This window comes from Salvelinus fontinalis, chromosome 4 (assembly GCF_029448725.1).
Source record: "Salvelinus fontinalis isolate EN_2023a chromosome 4, ASM2944872v1, whole genome shotgun sequence".
Taxonomy (NCBI): Eukaryota; Metazoa; Chordata; class Actinopteri; order Salmoniformes; family Salmonidae; genus Salvelinus; species Salvelinus fontinalis.
Window position 1 is genome coordinate 79,107,425 of NC_074668.1, and position 17,254 is coordinate 79,124,678.

A 17,254-nucleotide genomic window follows, 5' to 3' on the forward strand; every position below is an offset into this window, starting at 1 on the left:
CCTGTGGGACATTTTCCACTTTGTTTACAGAAGCCACTCATGTCTGTGGGAAAATGCTACTTGTAAGTTAAAACATTTTAATTTTACATTCTTTAAAGTGGGTGAACAGATGGAAAGGAAATAAACATTCATGTATTTTATTCCTCCCTTCTGTAGTATACTATTACATTGGTCAGGGAAGACTGCTAAGTGTCTTTTCTCTTGTCTCTTCCCCCCTCCCCGCCCCTCTCCTCCTTTTCCATGTAACATTCCATGTTACATTTCTTTCCAATACACCTCCACAATTAAATCATCACTGCTAGATTACCCCAGCATTATGTTAATGACACGTTTGACTTTGTCTGGGTCTTTAAATGGCTCTGTGGTTTCACATTGTTTGAGGGTATTTCCCTAATCTCTCTGGTTCTGCACTTTAACTACATCTCCTTTTAAAAGCGACAGATGAAGATGTGCTGATGAGGGAGGAGCCTCACTGACATCATTCAGTGAGGTCACACAGGAAGTAATGTCTCAATGCGAACCTTTAACTGTAGCAGTACAAGAAGATGTGACATGTTGATTTGTGGTGTTCAGTCTCTTCCTCTAATCTCTTTTTTCTCTCTTTTTAAACCAGGTTAATGTACTCCACCTATCTGAAACCTAATATCTATTGTACAACAGTTTAAAGCTCCTGTCCCACAGTTTAACACCATAAAGGCCTCAGATATTTAACACTACATCCCCGTAGCTAGCAGAATGGCTTGTAACAGGCAATCTGAGGCACAATACCTATAATTAGCCAACTCAGGTTGACCCTGCCATTATCACCTGCAGACAGGTGGGAATTGTGCGAGTCTCCGGTGACCTTATCATGTGACCATGGTCAGGTGTCAGTCGGGGGAGAGGCTGTATAGCTGTCGAGGCAGGCCTCATCCATCATCCTCCCTTATTGCTCTCTCTCTCTCTCTCTCTTTCTCTCTCTCTCCACATGATGCCCAGAAGGCGCTAGTAGGGTGGGGAGCCAGGGGTGAAGTTGTGGAGGGTGGAAGAGAGGTGGTGGTGGTGGAATGATCGTTTTACAGGAACGTTCATAGAACAACAAGTTTTCACAGCAACAGTGCGCCGTTCCACCACAAATAAAGAGTTACGGCTCCCAGCCCCGCAGTAACCCTCTTCCTGATCCCAGAGCAGATTTATGGCCTTCAACCGCTGGGCTGTGAAAAACTGCAAATACTGACAGGCTCGTAACCTCTTTACCCTCTCCATCAAGACGCTTATTGCTCAGTTTTCTCTCCTGGGCTGTGTAAATAAACACAGTCACTGTGAAAAACTCACATTTCTCTTTAAACCAACTCTAATTAGTTTTCCCTCACTATATCAAAATGCTTCACTCTGGTATTTGGCTGCATATATGGAATAATATTGCATTATGGGGGCTGTGTTGGCATGTTGAGGCATTGGTCCCTGTTGAGTCTTAGCCAGTGTGTCTTCATGGCTGTTGTCGTTATGGCTCTTGACATGGCCGAAGTAAAAGTGTGTTTACAGTTTGAGGTCTCCGACCTGAACCAGGTGCATTAGTCGAAGCTACGGAGCTCTCACAGGTGGCTTGGAGGCCCTCTTCATCCCTCTTGGAACACACACCCATACACAGCCTTAGGGGATGACCCATGACCCGCCCCTGTGGAAAGAACACACGGCCAGAAGCCGTGGACAGAACCTCTATCTGTTTGTCTTTACAGCCTGATTGCATTTGAACAAATGTTGTCTGCTCGTAAATGTTGGCATTAGGCCGCATTCCATCCCATAGCCCAAGGTAAGAGAGGAGAGCTGTAGCAGAGTAGGGCTGTGGTGTTGGGTAATTTGTCACGCTGTTAAACGACTAATGGACGTCCACCTGGTTTGAGAGCAACAGCAGCAGTTTACCTGGCTCCTCCTTTGCAAGTCCAGACTGCAATTGTGTTTTATGGCCCCAATTATAAAGGATATTTAGCGACTACCTTGCTGCTTGGGTGTTTTGCGTCTGGTTGGTGGAGGCTCCAGACACTCAGCAACCCACCTAGCCAGCCCACATCAAACAACCTCGGTGTGAGACTTGGTGTGCTCTGCTCTGATGAGCCCTGCTTTTTATCAATGCCTCATTCACCTAGTTATTGAATCATGCAGCACAGGAGCATTGCAGAGACCAGAAGTGCACATGGTGTGGTCGTACGTGCCGCAGCCCAGACCTACAGGTCCTGTGTTCCCACTGCTGTCATGTAGGAGTCCTGCAGCCTCGAATAAAGGCAAATAATAAAGTCTCCTATTTGTTGCATGTGGTTTAATGAGCAGCCGCACATCAGACTGTAGCTGGATTGAAGGGGACCTCACAGGGTCTGAGTCTGGCTGTGGTGGGGTGGCGGGGCGTCCCACCCAAAGGTAGCTCAGTCGTTGTTACAAGCAGCATCACCCTGAGGGGGGGTTTGTGTGTGTGCGTGTGCGTGTGTGTGTGTCCTGCACAGCGGCACGTGGGGGAAGAAAGCAGCCTCAGCTCCTGCTCCCGACCAAAAAGCATTTGCGTGTTTTCCACAGCCATTTAATTAGAGGGATCAGATGTTAGTTTTATTAGCAGGGGCTCTTTAAAAGGAATCAAAATGAAAGGAACATATGTCACGCATTTGATGCCCTGCCTGCTCCCCCTATTCCTCTCCTCCACAGTCACCCACCTCATACACTCACGAAGAGCACAGTCAGCACAGTCTGTCTGCAGACAATAGTGGTTAGTGGATTGAGCCTGAGGAAGCTGTTGGGACGTTGCCCTACCCACGCTCTGCTGTGCCTACCGCTGTGGGGTTTGACCCCAGAAGGCCCGTGGGCAAATTAAAGAGCACAGGCTCCATACCACGCAGCCTCTCTGAACCTTACAGTATAGTACATGACTCCACACAGTTACCTCTGAACCTTACAGTATAGTACATGACTCCACAGAGTTACCACTGACTCTTACAGTATAGTACATGGTATAGTACATGACTCCACACAGTTACCACTGACTCTTACAGTATAGTACATGACTCCACACAGTTACCTCTGACTCTTACAGTATAGTACATGGTATAGTACATGACTCCACACAGTTACCTCTGAACCTTACAGTATAGTACATGACTCAACACAGTTACCACTGAACCTTACAGTATAGTACATGACTCAACACAGTTACCACTGAATCTTACAGTATAGTACATGACTCCACACAGTTATCTCTGAACCTTACAGTATAGTACATGACTCCACACAGTTACCACTGAACCTTACAGTATAGTACATGACTCCACACGGTTACCACTGACTCTTACAGTATAGTACATGGTATAGTACATGACTCCACACAGTTACCACTGACTCTTACAGTATAGTACATGACTCCACACAGTTACCACTGACTCTTACAGTATAGTACATGACTCCACACAGTTACCACTGACTCTTACAGTATAGTACATGACTCCACACAGTTACCACTGACTCTTACAGTATAGTACATGACTCCACACAGTTACCACTGACTCTTACAGTATAGTATATGACTCCACACAGTTACCACTGACTCTTACAGTATAGTACATGACTCCACACAGTTACCACTGAACCTTACAGTATAGTACATGACTCCACACAGTTACCACTGACTCTTACAGTATAGTACATGACTCCACACAGTTACCACTGAACCTTACAGTATAGTACATGACTCCACACAGTTACCACTGACTCTTACAGTATAGTACATGACTCCACACAGTTACCACTGAACCTTACAGTATAGTACATGACTCCACACAGTTACCACTGAACCTTACAGTATAGTACATGACTCCACACAGTTACCACTGAACCTTACAGTATAGTACATGGTATAGTACATGACTCCACACAGTTACCTCTGACTCTTACAGTATAGTACATGGTATAGTACATGACTCCACACAGTTACCACTGAACCTTACAGTATAGTACATGACTCCACACAGTTACCACTGAACCTTACAGTATAGTACATGACTCCACACAGTTACCACTGAACCTTACAGTATAGTACATGACTCCACACAGTTACCTCTGACTCTTACAGTATAGTACATGGTATAGTACATGACTCCACACAGTTACCACTGAACCTTACAGTATAGTACATGACTCCACACAGTTACCACTGAACCTTACAGTATAGTACATGACTCCACACAGTTACCACTGAACCTTACAGTATAGTACATGACTCCACACAGTTACCTCTGACTCTTACAGTATAGTACATGGTATAGTACATGACTCCACACAGTTACCTCTGAACCTTACAGTATAGTACATGACTCCACACAGTTACCACTGAACCTTACAGTATAGTACATGACTCCACACAGTTACCTCTGACTCTTACAGTATAGTACATGGTATAGTACATGACTCCACACAGTTACCTCTGACTCTTACAGTATAGTACATGGTATAGTACATGACTCCACACAGTTACCTCTGAACCTTACAGTATTGTACATGACTCCACACAGTTACCACTGACTCTTACAGTATAGTACATGACTCCACACAGTTACCACTGAACCTTACAGTATAGTACATGACTCCACACAGTTACCTCTGAACCTTACAGTATAGTACATGACTCCACACAGTTACCACTGACTCTTACAGTATAGTACATGGTATAGTACATGACCCCACACAGTTACCACTGACTCTTACAGTATAGTACATGGTATAGTACATGACTCCACACAGTTACCACTGACTCTTACAGTATAGTACATGACTCCACACAGTTACCACTGAACCTTACAGTATAGTACATGACTCCACACAGTTACCACTGAACCTTACAGTATAGTACATGACTCCACACAGTTACCACTGAACCTTACAGTATAGTACATGACTCCACACAGTTACCACTGAACCTTACAGTATAGTACATGACTCCACACAGTTACCACTGAACCTTACAGTATAGTACATGACTCCACACAGTTACCTCTGACTCTTACAGTATAGTACATGGTATAGTACATGACTCCACACAGTTACCTCTGAACCTTACAGTATAGTACATGACTCCACACAGTTACCACTGAACCTTACAGTATAGTACATGACTCCACACAGTTACCTCTGACTCTTACAGTATAGAACATGGTATAGTACATGACTCCACACAGTTACCTCTGACTCTTGCAGTATAGTACATGGTATAGTACATGACTCCACACAGTTACCTCTGAACCTTACAGTATAGTACATGACTCCACACAGTTACCACTGAACCTTACAGTATAGTACATGACTCCACACAGTTACCTCTGACTCTTACAGTATAGTACATGGTATAGTACATGACTCCACACAGTTACCTCTGACTCTTACAGTATAGTACATGGTATAGTACATGACTCCACACAGTTACCTCTGAACCTTACAGTATTGTACATGACTCCACACAGTTACCACTGACTCTTACAGTATAGTACATGACTCCACACAGTTACCACTGAACCTTACAGTATAGTACATGACTCCACACAGTTACCACTGACTCTTACAGTATAGTACATGACTCCACACAGTTACCACTGAACCTTACAGTATAGTACATGACTCCACACAGTTACCACTGAACCTTACAGTATAGTACATGGTATAGTACATGACTCCACACAGTTACCTCTGACTCTTACAGTATAGTACATGGTATAGTACATGACTCCACACAGTTACCACTGAACCTTACAGTATAGTACATGACTCCACACAGTTACCACTGAACCTTACAGTATAGTACATGACTCCACACAGTTACCACTGAACCTTACAGTATAGTACATGACTCCACACAGTTACCTCTGACTCTTACAGTATAGTATATGGTATAGTACATGACTCCACACAGTTACCACTGAACCTTACAGTATAGTACATGACTCCACACAGTTACCACTGAACCTTACAGTATAGTACATGACTCCACACAGTTACCTCTGAACCTTACAGTATAGTACATGACTCCACACAGTTACCACTGACTCTTACAGTATAGTACATGGTATAGTACATGACCCCACACAGTTACCACTGACTCTTACAGTATAGTACATGGTATAGTACATGACTCCACACAGTTACCACTGACTCTTACAGTATAGTACATGACTCCACACAGTTACCACTGAACCTTACAGTATAGTACATGACTCCACACAGTTACCACTGAACCTTACAGTATAGTACATGACTCCACACAGTTACCACTGAACCTTACAGTATAGTACATGACTCCACACAGTTACCACTGAACCTTACAGTATAGTACATGACTCCACACAGTTACCACTGAACCTTACAGTATAGTACATGACTCCACACAGTTACCTCTGACTCTTACAGTATAGTACATGGTATAGTACATGACTCCACACAGTTACCTCTGAACCTTACAGTATAGTACATGACTCCACACAGTTACCACTGAACCTTACAGTATAGTACATGACTCCACACAGTTACCTCTGACTCTTACAGTATAGTACATGGTATAGTACATGACTCCACACAGTTACCTCTGACTCTTACAGTATAGTACATGGTATAGTACATGACTCCACACAGTTACCTCTGAACCTTACAGTATAGTACATGACTCCACACAGTTACCACTGAACCTTACAGTATAGTACATGACTCCACACAGTTACCTCTGACTCTTACAGTATAGTACATGGTATAGTACATGACTCCACACAGTTACCTCTGACTCTTACAGTATAGTACATGGTATAGTACATGACTCCACACAGTTACCTCTGAACCTTACAGTATTGTACATGACTCCACACAGTTACCACTGACTCTTACAGTATAGTACATGACTCCACACAGTTACCACTGAACCTTACAGTATAGTACATGACTCCACACAGTTACCACTGACTCTTACAGTATAGTACATGGTATAGTACATGACCCCACACAGTTACCACTGACTCTTACAGTATAGTACATGGTATAGTACATGACTCCACACAGTTACCACTGACTCTTACAGTATAGTACATGACTCCACACAGTTACCACTGAACCTTACAGTATAGTACATGACTCCACACAGTTACCACTGAACCTTACAGTATAGTACATGGTATAGTACATGACTCCACACAGTTACCTCTGACTCTTACAGTATAGTACATGGTATAGTACATGACTCCACACAGTTACCACTGAACCTTACAGTATAGTACATGACTCCACACAGTTACCACTGAACCTTACAGTATAGTACATGACTCCACACAGTTACCACTGAACCTTACAGTATAGTACATGACTCCACACAGTTACCTCTGACTCTTACAGTATAGTATATGGTATAGTACATGACTCCACACAGTTACCACTGAACCTTACAGTATAGTACATGACTCCACACAGTTACCACTGAACCTTACAGTATAGTACATGACTCCACACAGTTACCACTGAACCTTACAGTATAGTACATGACTCCACACAGTTACCTCTGACTCTTACAGTATAGTACATGGTATAGTACATGACTCCACACAGTTACCTCTGAACCTTACAGTATAGTACATGACTCCACACAGTTACCACTGAACCTTACAGTATAGTACATGACTCCACACAGTTACCTCTGACTCTTACAGTATAGTACATGGTATAGTACATGACTCCACACAGTTACCTCTGACTCTTACAGTATAGTACATGGTATAGTACATGACTCCACACAGTTACCTCTGAACCTTACAGTATTGTACATGACTCCACACAGTTACCACTGACTCTTACAGTATAGTACATGACTCCACACAGTTACCACTGAACCTTACAGTATAGTACATGACTCCACACAGTTACCTCTGAACCTTACAGTATAGTACATGACTCCACACAGTTACCACTGACTCTTACAGTATAGTACATGGTATAGTACATGACCCCACACAGTTACCACTGACTCTTACAGTATAGTACATGGTATAGTACATGACTCCACACAGTTACCACTGACTCTTACAGTATAGTACATGACTCCACACAGTTACCACTGAACCTTACAGTATAGTACATGACTCCACACAGTTACCACTGAACCTTACAGTATAGTACATGACTCCACACAGTTACCACTGAACCTTACAGTATAGTACATGACTCCACACAGTTACCACTGAACCTTACAGTATAGTACATGACTCCACACAGTTACCACTGAACCTTACAGTATAGTACATGACTCCACACAGTTACCTCTGACTCTTACAGTATAGTACATGGTATAGTACATGACTCCACACAGTTACCTCTGAACCTTACAGTATAGTACATGACTCCACACAGTTACCACTGAACCTTACAGTATAGTACATGACTCCACACAGTTACCTCTGACTCTTACAGTATAGTACATGGTATAGTACATGACTCCACACAGTTACCTCTGACTCTTACAGTATAGTACATGGTATAGTACATGACTCCACACAGTTACCTCTGAACCTTACAGTATAGTACATGACTCCACACAGTTACCACTGAACCTTACAGTATAGTACATGACTCCACACAGTTACCTCTGACTCTTACAGTATAGTACATGGTATAGTACATGACTCCACACAGTTACCTCTGACTCTTACAGTATAGTACATGGTATAGTACATGACTCCACACAGTTACCTCTGAACCTTACAGTATTGTACATGACTCCACACAGTTACCACTGACTCTTACAGTATAGTACATGACTCCACACAGTTACCACTGAACCTTACAGTATAGTACATGACTCCACACAGTTACCACTGACTCTTACAGTATAGTACATGGTATAGTACATGACCCCACACAGTTACCACTGACTCTTACAGTATAGTACATGGTATAGTACATGACTCCACACAGTTACCACTGACTCTTACAGTATAGTACATGACTCCACACAGTTACCACTGAACCTTACAGTATAGTACATGACTCCACACAGTTACCACTGAACCTTACAGTATAGTACATGACTCCACACAGTTACCACTGAACCTTACAGTATAGTACATGACTCCACACAGTTACCACTGAACCTTACAGTATAGTACATGACTCCACACAGTTACCACTGAACCTTACAGTATAGTACATGGTATAGTACATGACTCCACACAGTTACCACTGACTCTTACAGTATAGTACATGACTCCACACAGTTACCTCTGAACCTTACACTATAGTACATGACTCCACACAGTTACCACTGACTCTTACAGTATAGTACATGACTCAACAGAGTTACCACTGAACCTTACAGTATAGTACATGACTCCACACAGTTACCACTGAACCTTACAGTATAGTACATGACTCCACAAAGTTCCACTGACTCTTACACAAGACAGAGATGTGTACAGGTACAGGCGAGACATGCCCGCTGAACCGCTGTCATCCTGGCCAACATGATTGCGTACATCACCTTCGGCGGCTAGTCTGAATTTATGAGACACATGCCTGTTTCTGCATGACTTGTTTGATTGCATTCTCTGGTTTGTGGCTTTGCTGGCAAGGCCGTAAAACCTCACACCTGCAGAGTTCTAAAGGACTGAACTGTGGGTGTAGGGGAGATACTGAGGAACCAGGTGATCTGAGGCTCTCTCTCTCTCACACACACACACACACACACACACACACACACACACACACACACACACACACACACACACACACACACACACACACACACACACACACACACACACACACACACACACACACACACACACACACACACACACACACACACACACACACACACACACACACACACACACACACACAGATAGATATCACAACCCATCTCCTTAAAATGAATTTCCATCAGGCAGCAACCGCACCCTACCTACATCATGTCTTTATCAAACAGTCTCCATTTACTCCCATGTGTGGTTACAAATGATCTCCTGTAGCAATAACACAATAAGTGTTGTCTGCTATCTATGTTAGCCTGCTTTTTTTCCACTTGGCCTGACACAATCGTGGCATTTATCAGTGTAATTGCATGAGTCGGAAGCACTGATGTTGTCTATTAGGCGGCTCTCCATCCTGTTAAGAGCAGAGAGGCTTTTAATGTATGGCCCTGGCTGCAGGAGTGGACTCAGCACAATGATATGGCTAGTGGAGAGATGGAGGGTTCCTGATGCTGATAATGTTGATCTCTGGACCAGCCAGGCACTCCCAACAAATAGAGAGAGAGAGAGAGAGAAAACAAAGTGAAGCAGAGGTTAATCATTTTATTTACTTGCAGCAATGGATTTATTTTTCTTCCCCCTCTCTTTCTCTCCCCCTCTCTCTCCTTTCTTTACCGGCCAGTGAGTGGGCTGAGGGAGGGCTGAGCCAGGGGGAAATCGATGGGGAGCGCATTACAGTAAAACGTATTGATTAGGAGAGACCTGCGAGCACCATGTCGGTCGTGGAGATGGTGGAATGATGCAATGCTTAAAGGAATTTATCCTTTGACTTTTACATTAACCTTTTATTGACTGCTTTGCCTGTCCATAATTAACACTCACTTTAGCTAAAGTGGTTAGTTTGAGCAGTGCAGTGTGGGGCCTGGGCCCTATGGTGAGCTTCTCTGCCAGCTAGAGCCCTATAGCCCCCTCCTTGCCACAGACCTTGCAGCCCAAATGGCATCCTATTCACTATTTAGTGCACTACTTTGAACCAGGGCTAAAGGACACTGATCAAAAGTAGTGCACTATATGGGGAATAGGGTGCCTTTTGGGAGGCAACCAGACAGAACAGTTCAAGTGCAGTGTGCGACTGCACTATAGAAGGCCTCTGTGGAATAAAAGGCGATAGAAGCTCAGATTCCTTTCACATTAGCATACTATTTGAGCAGGCCTGCCGGGCTATAGGGTTTCAGGGCAAATTGAAATGAGTGATTGTATTGCCAATCTCTCCTGAGCGAGTGGGCGAGAGAGCACCAGATGGGATAGTTAGCCCATATCTGTCTAGGGTTAATCCGTTGGAACACTGGAGACTCACAAACACACTCCTAGTCCTCTAGCTCTGCCTCTCTTTCTCCATCCCTCTATCCCTCCTCTTTGTCTTTGACCTTACCTTTAAGGTGCTGTTTTTCCAGGGGAAGTGGTGATTTGTGAGAATGTGTATAGTGCTGTAGCTCACAATGCATTTCTATGAGAGTTTAAGGTACCAGACTAGATATTGAATTATTTGATTCCATTTTAGCGGTTAAGTGAAGGTGTGGTATTTGCAGCTATTGGAGGTGGTGGGTTGAATGTTCTTGCCTCTATTATATTTGACACAACTCTCATCCTCATAACTACTGCATTTCTGGTTAAACAAGATCTCTCCATTCCGGTTTAATACGGTTAGATTCTCTGTCAGATGAGTACAGTATTACTACATAATGAACTTCACCACATATTTACACTGTCTATCTTCATATCCTTGTTCAGGACAGCAGAAAAGAGGCCAGTCTTTTCTATTGTACCAGTCTAACATGAATAGTTAATTCACTCTAAAACTCAAACGGCACTGTGTTCCCATGGCCTTTGGTGTCGGTCCGCTGATGTAAGCAGAATGTATGCGTGTGATGCGTATCTCTATTCTCTGTGTGTCTGTGTCTCTTTTCATCCAGTTATATATTCATGCCTGGCGTGTCCGTCGTCCTCTCTCTGAAGTGGCGCTTCCTTTAATTCTGCCCTTAAATAAATCATGAGAACATTTAGACCCATGTGTTGTCGCGCAGCCCCAAGGTCAGCTGATCCTATTATTTATCAAGTCATATGCTACATAATGGTACTTAGAGAATGTTAACACATTCTATTATCAGGCCCCTGATCTGAGGCCTGGAAGATATATGTGGATGGTGTATGTTAATACCGTCCTCTTGGTGTAATGCACTACCTATCAGAGGGTTAGACCACAGCTGAATGGTACCACTTAGCTGAACAACTACTCCAGCATTAAGTGGCCCTTGGTTGAAATATAGAACGGCCGATTGAGGCAGGGACGGCCTGGACTGCCTGTTCCCTGGCCACATTAAGGACCTCCCCGTCACATCCATAACACACACCTGTTAGGGACCCTAGAGACTGTAGGGGGGTGGGGAGGCAGGGGGAAGCAGGATGCCTGGGGTTAGGGATGGGGGAGGGAGTCAGACACCAACCAGCTTCTTTTTCAGAAGGAGGAGGAGGAGGAGGAGATCGTGAAGTAAGGAGTAACTGTGACACACACACACACACACACACACACTGTGACCACAACCCCCCACCACCACTGGTCCCTCCCACCCATCCCCTCCTTCACTTCCAGGTCAGGGGTCAGCCTCATCTGTCACTATGGAAGACATATTTACATTGACAGTCCAGACTGCCACCAAGTCACCTGTGTAAATACAATACTGATTCCTACTGAGACGTCTCATACCGTGATGCTTCGGTATCCATTTTGATCCAACAGACTAGGTGGTGGAAACAGTAGAAGTCATAATCCATGAATCATATAATGTAGAGTAGTGCAGAAACACCATGTAATTACATCAGAGGGTTGTTTCTCTATCTGTCTCTCTTGTTCTGACTGGATGAAAGGAGAGGGCTTTCCAGAGAAACCATCTGGCGGTGTGGAAATGACTGGAGCATTAATCACTGAGGATACTGTTGCTTTGTCATCATATTGACGGTTTAAACTACAACACACACAGATCACACACCCATGTAGGGCTGCATACAAAACATTCCTGACTCTCACCTCTCAAACAGATCACACACACACACACACACACACACACACACACACACACACACACACACACACACACACACACACACACACACACACACACACACACACACACACACACACACACACACACACACACACACACACACACACACACACACACACACACACACACACACAAACAGCTCTACACCCTGCAGGGTCTAATAGGGACCAGTCTAATTGGGAGTCATAAAGAGAACAGGAGAGGAAACAGGAGCCTACTGCCTCCTGGTCAAACACACATTGGTCCTCCCTGTGTGTTTACAGAAAACACACACTCCACACTCACCCAACAATTACCTCCCGTTATTGTGTGATCTGCTCAAACTCACTATCAGTCAGATACACTATCAGTCAGATACAGTGAACCACCACTGTTGATTTACATTGCTTCTGTGCAACAATGTGTAATGATGGTGGCGTCTGTAAAAGAGGTGATTTATGTCCAGAGGAGTGTCTGACCTGTCCTGTTATTTCCTGTCCTTATCTGTCCCTCCAGGTGCCATTCCAGCCTGGCCCAGACCCTGCCCCCAGAAGAGGCCCCCGTGGACCGGCCGTTTTGGGCCGACGACGACCCCAGCATGCCTCTGCCCTTTGACCTAGCTGACATCATCAACAGGGTGGAGTCACTCCTCTGGAGGTCGGTCACAGACACATATAAGCGGAAACAGCCACACAGATAGACACACACACACACACACTTAAATAACTCACTTATATGAGTCTGCATACCTCCCTGTAGCTCCTTGATTGTCCTGTCACCATACAACAATACTTAACCATCTCCTTCATAGACCTACGTGGTGTTGCCACCACCCTCTTTTCTGTAACTGCTGGCTCTCTGGTCAGCAGTTCTCTTCCTTAGTCATAAATACAGTTGAATTATCCCATCCTGTTGGCATTTAAACTCAGCAGACATTACTCTGCAGTACGCTGGCCTTTTCATAGCCACCATGGCTCTCTGCTTGGCTCATTAGATGTTTCCCAAATGGCACCCTATTCCTCATGTAGCTCGCTCCTTTTGACCCGATACCTATGGGCCCTGGTCCAGAGTAGCCCACTATAAGGGTAATAGGGTGCCATTTGGAATGCAGACTTTGGCTCCTTCAGTCTGTGTGTTAATTACAGTGTGTGGCCGGGTCCCGGCCCTGCCTGCACTCTGACATCTCAATGACTTGTTGTCATACAGACGGAGTGAGTGACTGGATGGGCTGTGAATAGAGGGATGGAGGAATGACTGGGCTTGTGTTTTCTTTCCCCCTGTCAGGATGTGACAGATGGGACACAAAGAGAAGGAGAAAGAGAGAGAGAGTCACCCCGTCATCTGAACAGCCTCTATCATGAGGACAGACGACAGAGAAGGAGAACAGGACCTACCAACTCCTGATGGTGTCAACGTCCTCCAATGGGGGTACACTTCCCCACCCCAGCCCACTCTGAACCCCACCCAACCCTGTACCTCGCCCCACCCCGCCCAAACCAGTCTCATCTAGCTTTGCTTGGATGGACCCAACATGGCTGCAACATGAGGATGAACCCTGAGTAGTGCTTTGCTAACATGCTATAGCTGGTATTGGAACTAGTCTCACAATGGTAATGTGGACAACCTGCAGAATTTAAACTGAATGTGTAGGAATGTATTATTTCAATGAATGTTCTGTTTCTTTTCTACATTTAACCAGCTTTGTGAATGGATATGACAAATAGTCATACAGATGTAGGATCTTAATTTGACCAGTTTCTCACAGCAGCGTAATTATCCTGCAGTAACAGGAAATGTGAATTATTGGGTGGATTATAATTAATGGACATTTTTGTAAGGGTTGATACATTTTTACTTAGGGCAAATCAAGTCTGACATTTTCAAGTGGAAATTACAAACATCAGAAATCCTTTTAAACCTCGAATACACTACAAGTTTGCATTTCCTGCTGGGCAGGAAATGTCCTGCAACAACAGGGTGATCAAATTAAAATCCTATATTTGTAGTACATTTATACTTTCTGTTTCTAATTCAGTGTTGTTCTAATTATACTGTTGTATCCTAATGTCCATTCACTTCCTGTATTTCACAACTTTCTTGTTCAGAATCTCACAAGGCATGACTTTGTGTTACTAAGATGTGACTGAAAGTGTTTATCTGAAGTATGTATGTTTGTGTGTGTGTGTGGTTGAATGTGTGTCACTGCAGTATTTACAGTATGTGATATTGTATATGTGTGAAGCAGTATGATAGGGATAGGGCCTGTAGCAGGGCTGGGAGATGTCTATGCTAGAGAGGAAAGGACATGAGAGTCTAGTAGACCTCTAGGTTCTAGTAGGCAGGCCTCTGTCTGCATGTCTGTCTCTAGTCTGCTCTGTAGGGCTGAAAGGCAGCCCAGGCAGACGGCTACTGTAGGGCTGAAAGGCAGCCCAGGCAGACGGCTACTGTAGGGCTGAAAGGCAGCCCTGGCAGACGGCTACTGTAGGGCTGAAAGGCAGCCCAGGCAGACGGCTACTGTAGGGCTGAAAGGCAGCCCTGACAGACAGCTACTGTAGGGCTGAAATGCAGCCCAGGCAGACAGCTACTGTAGTGCTGAAAGGCAGCCCTGACAGACAGCTACTGTAGGGCTGAAATGCAGCCCTGACAGACAGTTTATGTAGGACTGAAAGGCAGCCCAGGCAGACAGCTACTGTAGGACTGAAAAGCAGCCCAGGCAGACAGCTACTGTAGTGCTGAAAGGCAGCCCAGGCAGACAGCTACTGTAGTGCTGAAAGGCAGCCCAGGCAGACAGCTACTGTAGGACTGAAAGGCAGCCCAGGCAGACAGCTACTGTAGGACTGAAAGGCAGCCCAGGCAGACAGCTACTGTAGGACTGAAAGGCAGCCCAGGCAGACAGTTTATGTAGGACTAAAAGGCAGCCCAGGCAGACAGTTTATATAGGACTGAAAGGCAGCCCAGGCAGACAGCTGCTATAGAGCTGAAAGGCAGCCCAGGCAGACAGTTTATGTAGGACTGAAATGCAGCCCTGACAGACAGTTTAGGTAGGACTGAAAGGCAGCCCAGGCAGACAGTTTATGTAGGTCTGAAAGGCAGCCCAGGCAGACAGCTACTATAATGTGTGGCTGATAGAAGGATCCCCATCCCAACTGCCACTCTCTCTTCATAATTGCAGCTGTTCAATGGCTTTTAATTAGTCTTAAAGCGTGTAGAGCACCACTTTCCCTGTATCGCTGCAGGCCAGAAAGTCAGATCCACGGCTTCTGACAAAACCAGCCAGGAAAGAGAAGCTATGGGTGAAAATGGGATGGTTGTCAAAGCCAAGCAGAGCAGCCTTCTTTTTATTTCTTGGTAACACTTTATTTCAGGGATCATCAACTAGATTCAGCCGCAGGATGAATTACAAATCATTTTTAACTGCAAATTGACCCCAAGAAGCCCAAACAGATATAATATTTGACTAAAACATAATAATTACAAACCTTGCTTACGTTTGTGCACAATTACTTGTCTCTCTATTATGCGTGGGAATACTTGGGAATTATAAAACAATATAGTTATTTTATTATTTTTTTGCTTCGAAAACTTGGGGGCCAAATAAAAGCACCCGCGGGCTGCAGTTGGGCAGCCCTGCTTTATTTGAACTAGCCACCATAATGCCTGTATAACAATGTTGTAAACATGTCATAACTCTTCGTAACTTGTGTCATTGTCATAACTGAAGCTTTATGGCATGTGTTGACAAGTTATGACTCGTGGTATGAAGCTTTATAACATGGTTAGGACATTTTTATGAAGGGTTATAGAGATCATGGTGTTTAGTTCAAATGAAGTGTTACCAATTTATTTATCTATCTATATCAACAGGAAGTAGAACTGATATATAGTGTTAAAAATACACTTCTCAAAGTTGTATTTTATTTCTGGAGGTTTTTCCAATTTCAAATGTTAACAGTTGCCAAATTGTTGTTCTCTTGCTTAATCTTTTTGGATGTTGACTGAGGTTGAGATTGTAGACTGGCTGTATTGTTGAGTTAAACAACTATGTGCTCTCTGTTTCACAGCTCAGCTTGTCTGTCTGAAGCTTTAGGAAGGCAGTAAATAAACCAAGACAGTGTTTTATGAACCCTCTGCTCTCTGTGGTGCTCTCTGTTGTGTCCAAGGCTCCTGCATCATGTTCATCATCACACTGTATCCCACTTTGGCCTTGCTGTGTGTCTGCGTGCGTGTGCCCGTGTGTGTATTTGTGTGTGTGCCTGTGCTTTTGTGCGTTCATGCACATTTACACATGTACACATTTCATTTACCAGGCTGTGTGAGTAGGCTATCTAAGTGTGTTTTACCTTTTCCTGGAGTGTATTTGAGCAGTGAATTGAGACTCATTTGTCAGGTGAGTGTGAGTTACAGTTCTCTGGCCTGCATGCCCTG

At 44.3% G+C, this 17,254-nt stretch overlaps 1 protein-coding gene across 3 annotated transcripts in view; it reads left to right on the forward strand.

Annotated features, from left to right (window-relative positions):
- Positions 1 to 16,952, forward strand: part of LOC129854474 (alpha-ketoglutarate-dependent dioxygenase FTO-like) — a 180,939-nt gene extending 163,987 nt beyond the window's left edge. For all 3 annotated transcript variants that reach the window (XM_055921550.1, XM_055921552.1, XM_055921553.1), the window contains 2 exons: positions 13,346 to 13,486; positions 14,114 to 16,952. In XM_055921550.1, coding sequence (XP_055777525.1) covers positions 13,346 to 13,486; positions 14,114 to 14,120 — 148 coding nt within the window. In that variant the 3' untranslated portion in view covers positions 14,121 to 16,952. The remainder of the gene's footprint in view (positions 1 to 13,345; positions 13,487 to 14,113) is intronic.
- The last annotated feature ends 302 nt before the right edge of the window (positions 16,953 to 17,254 follow it).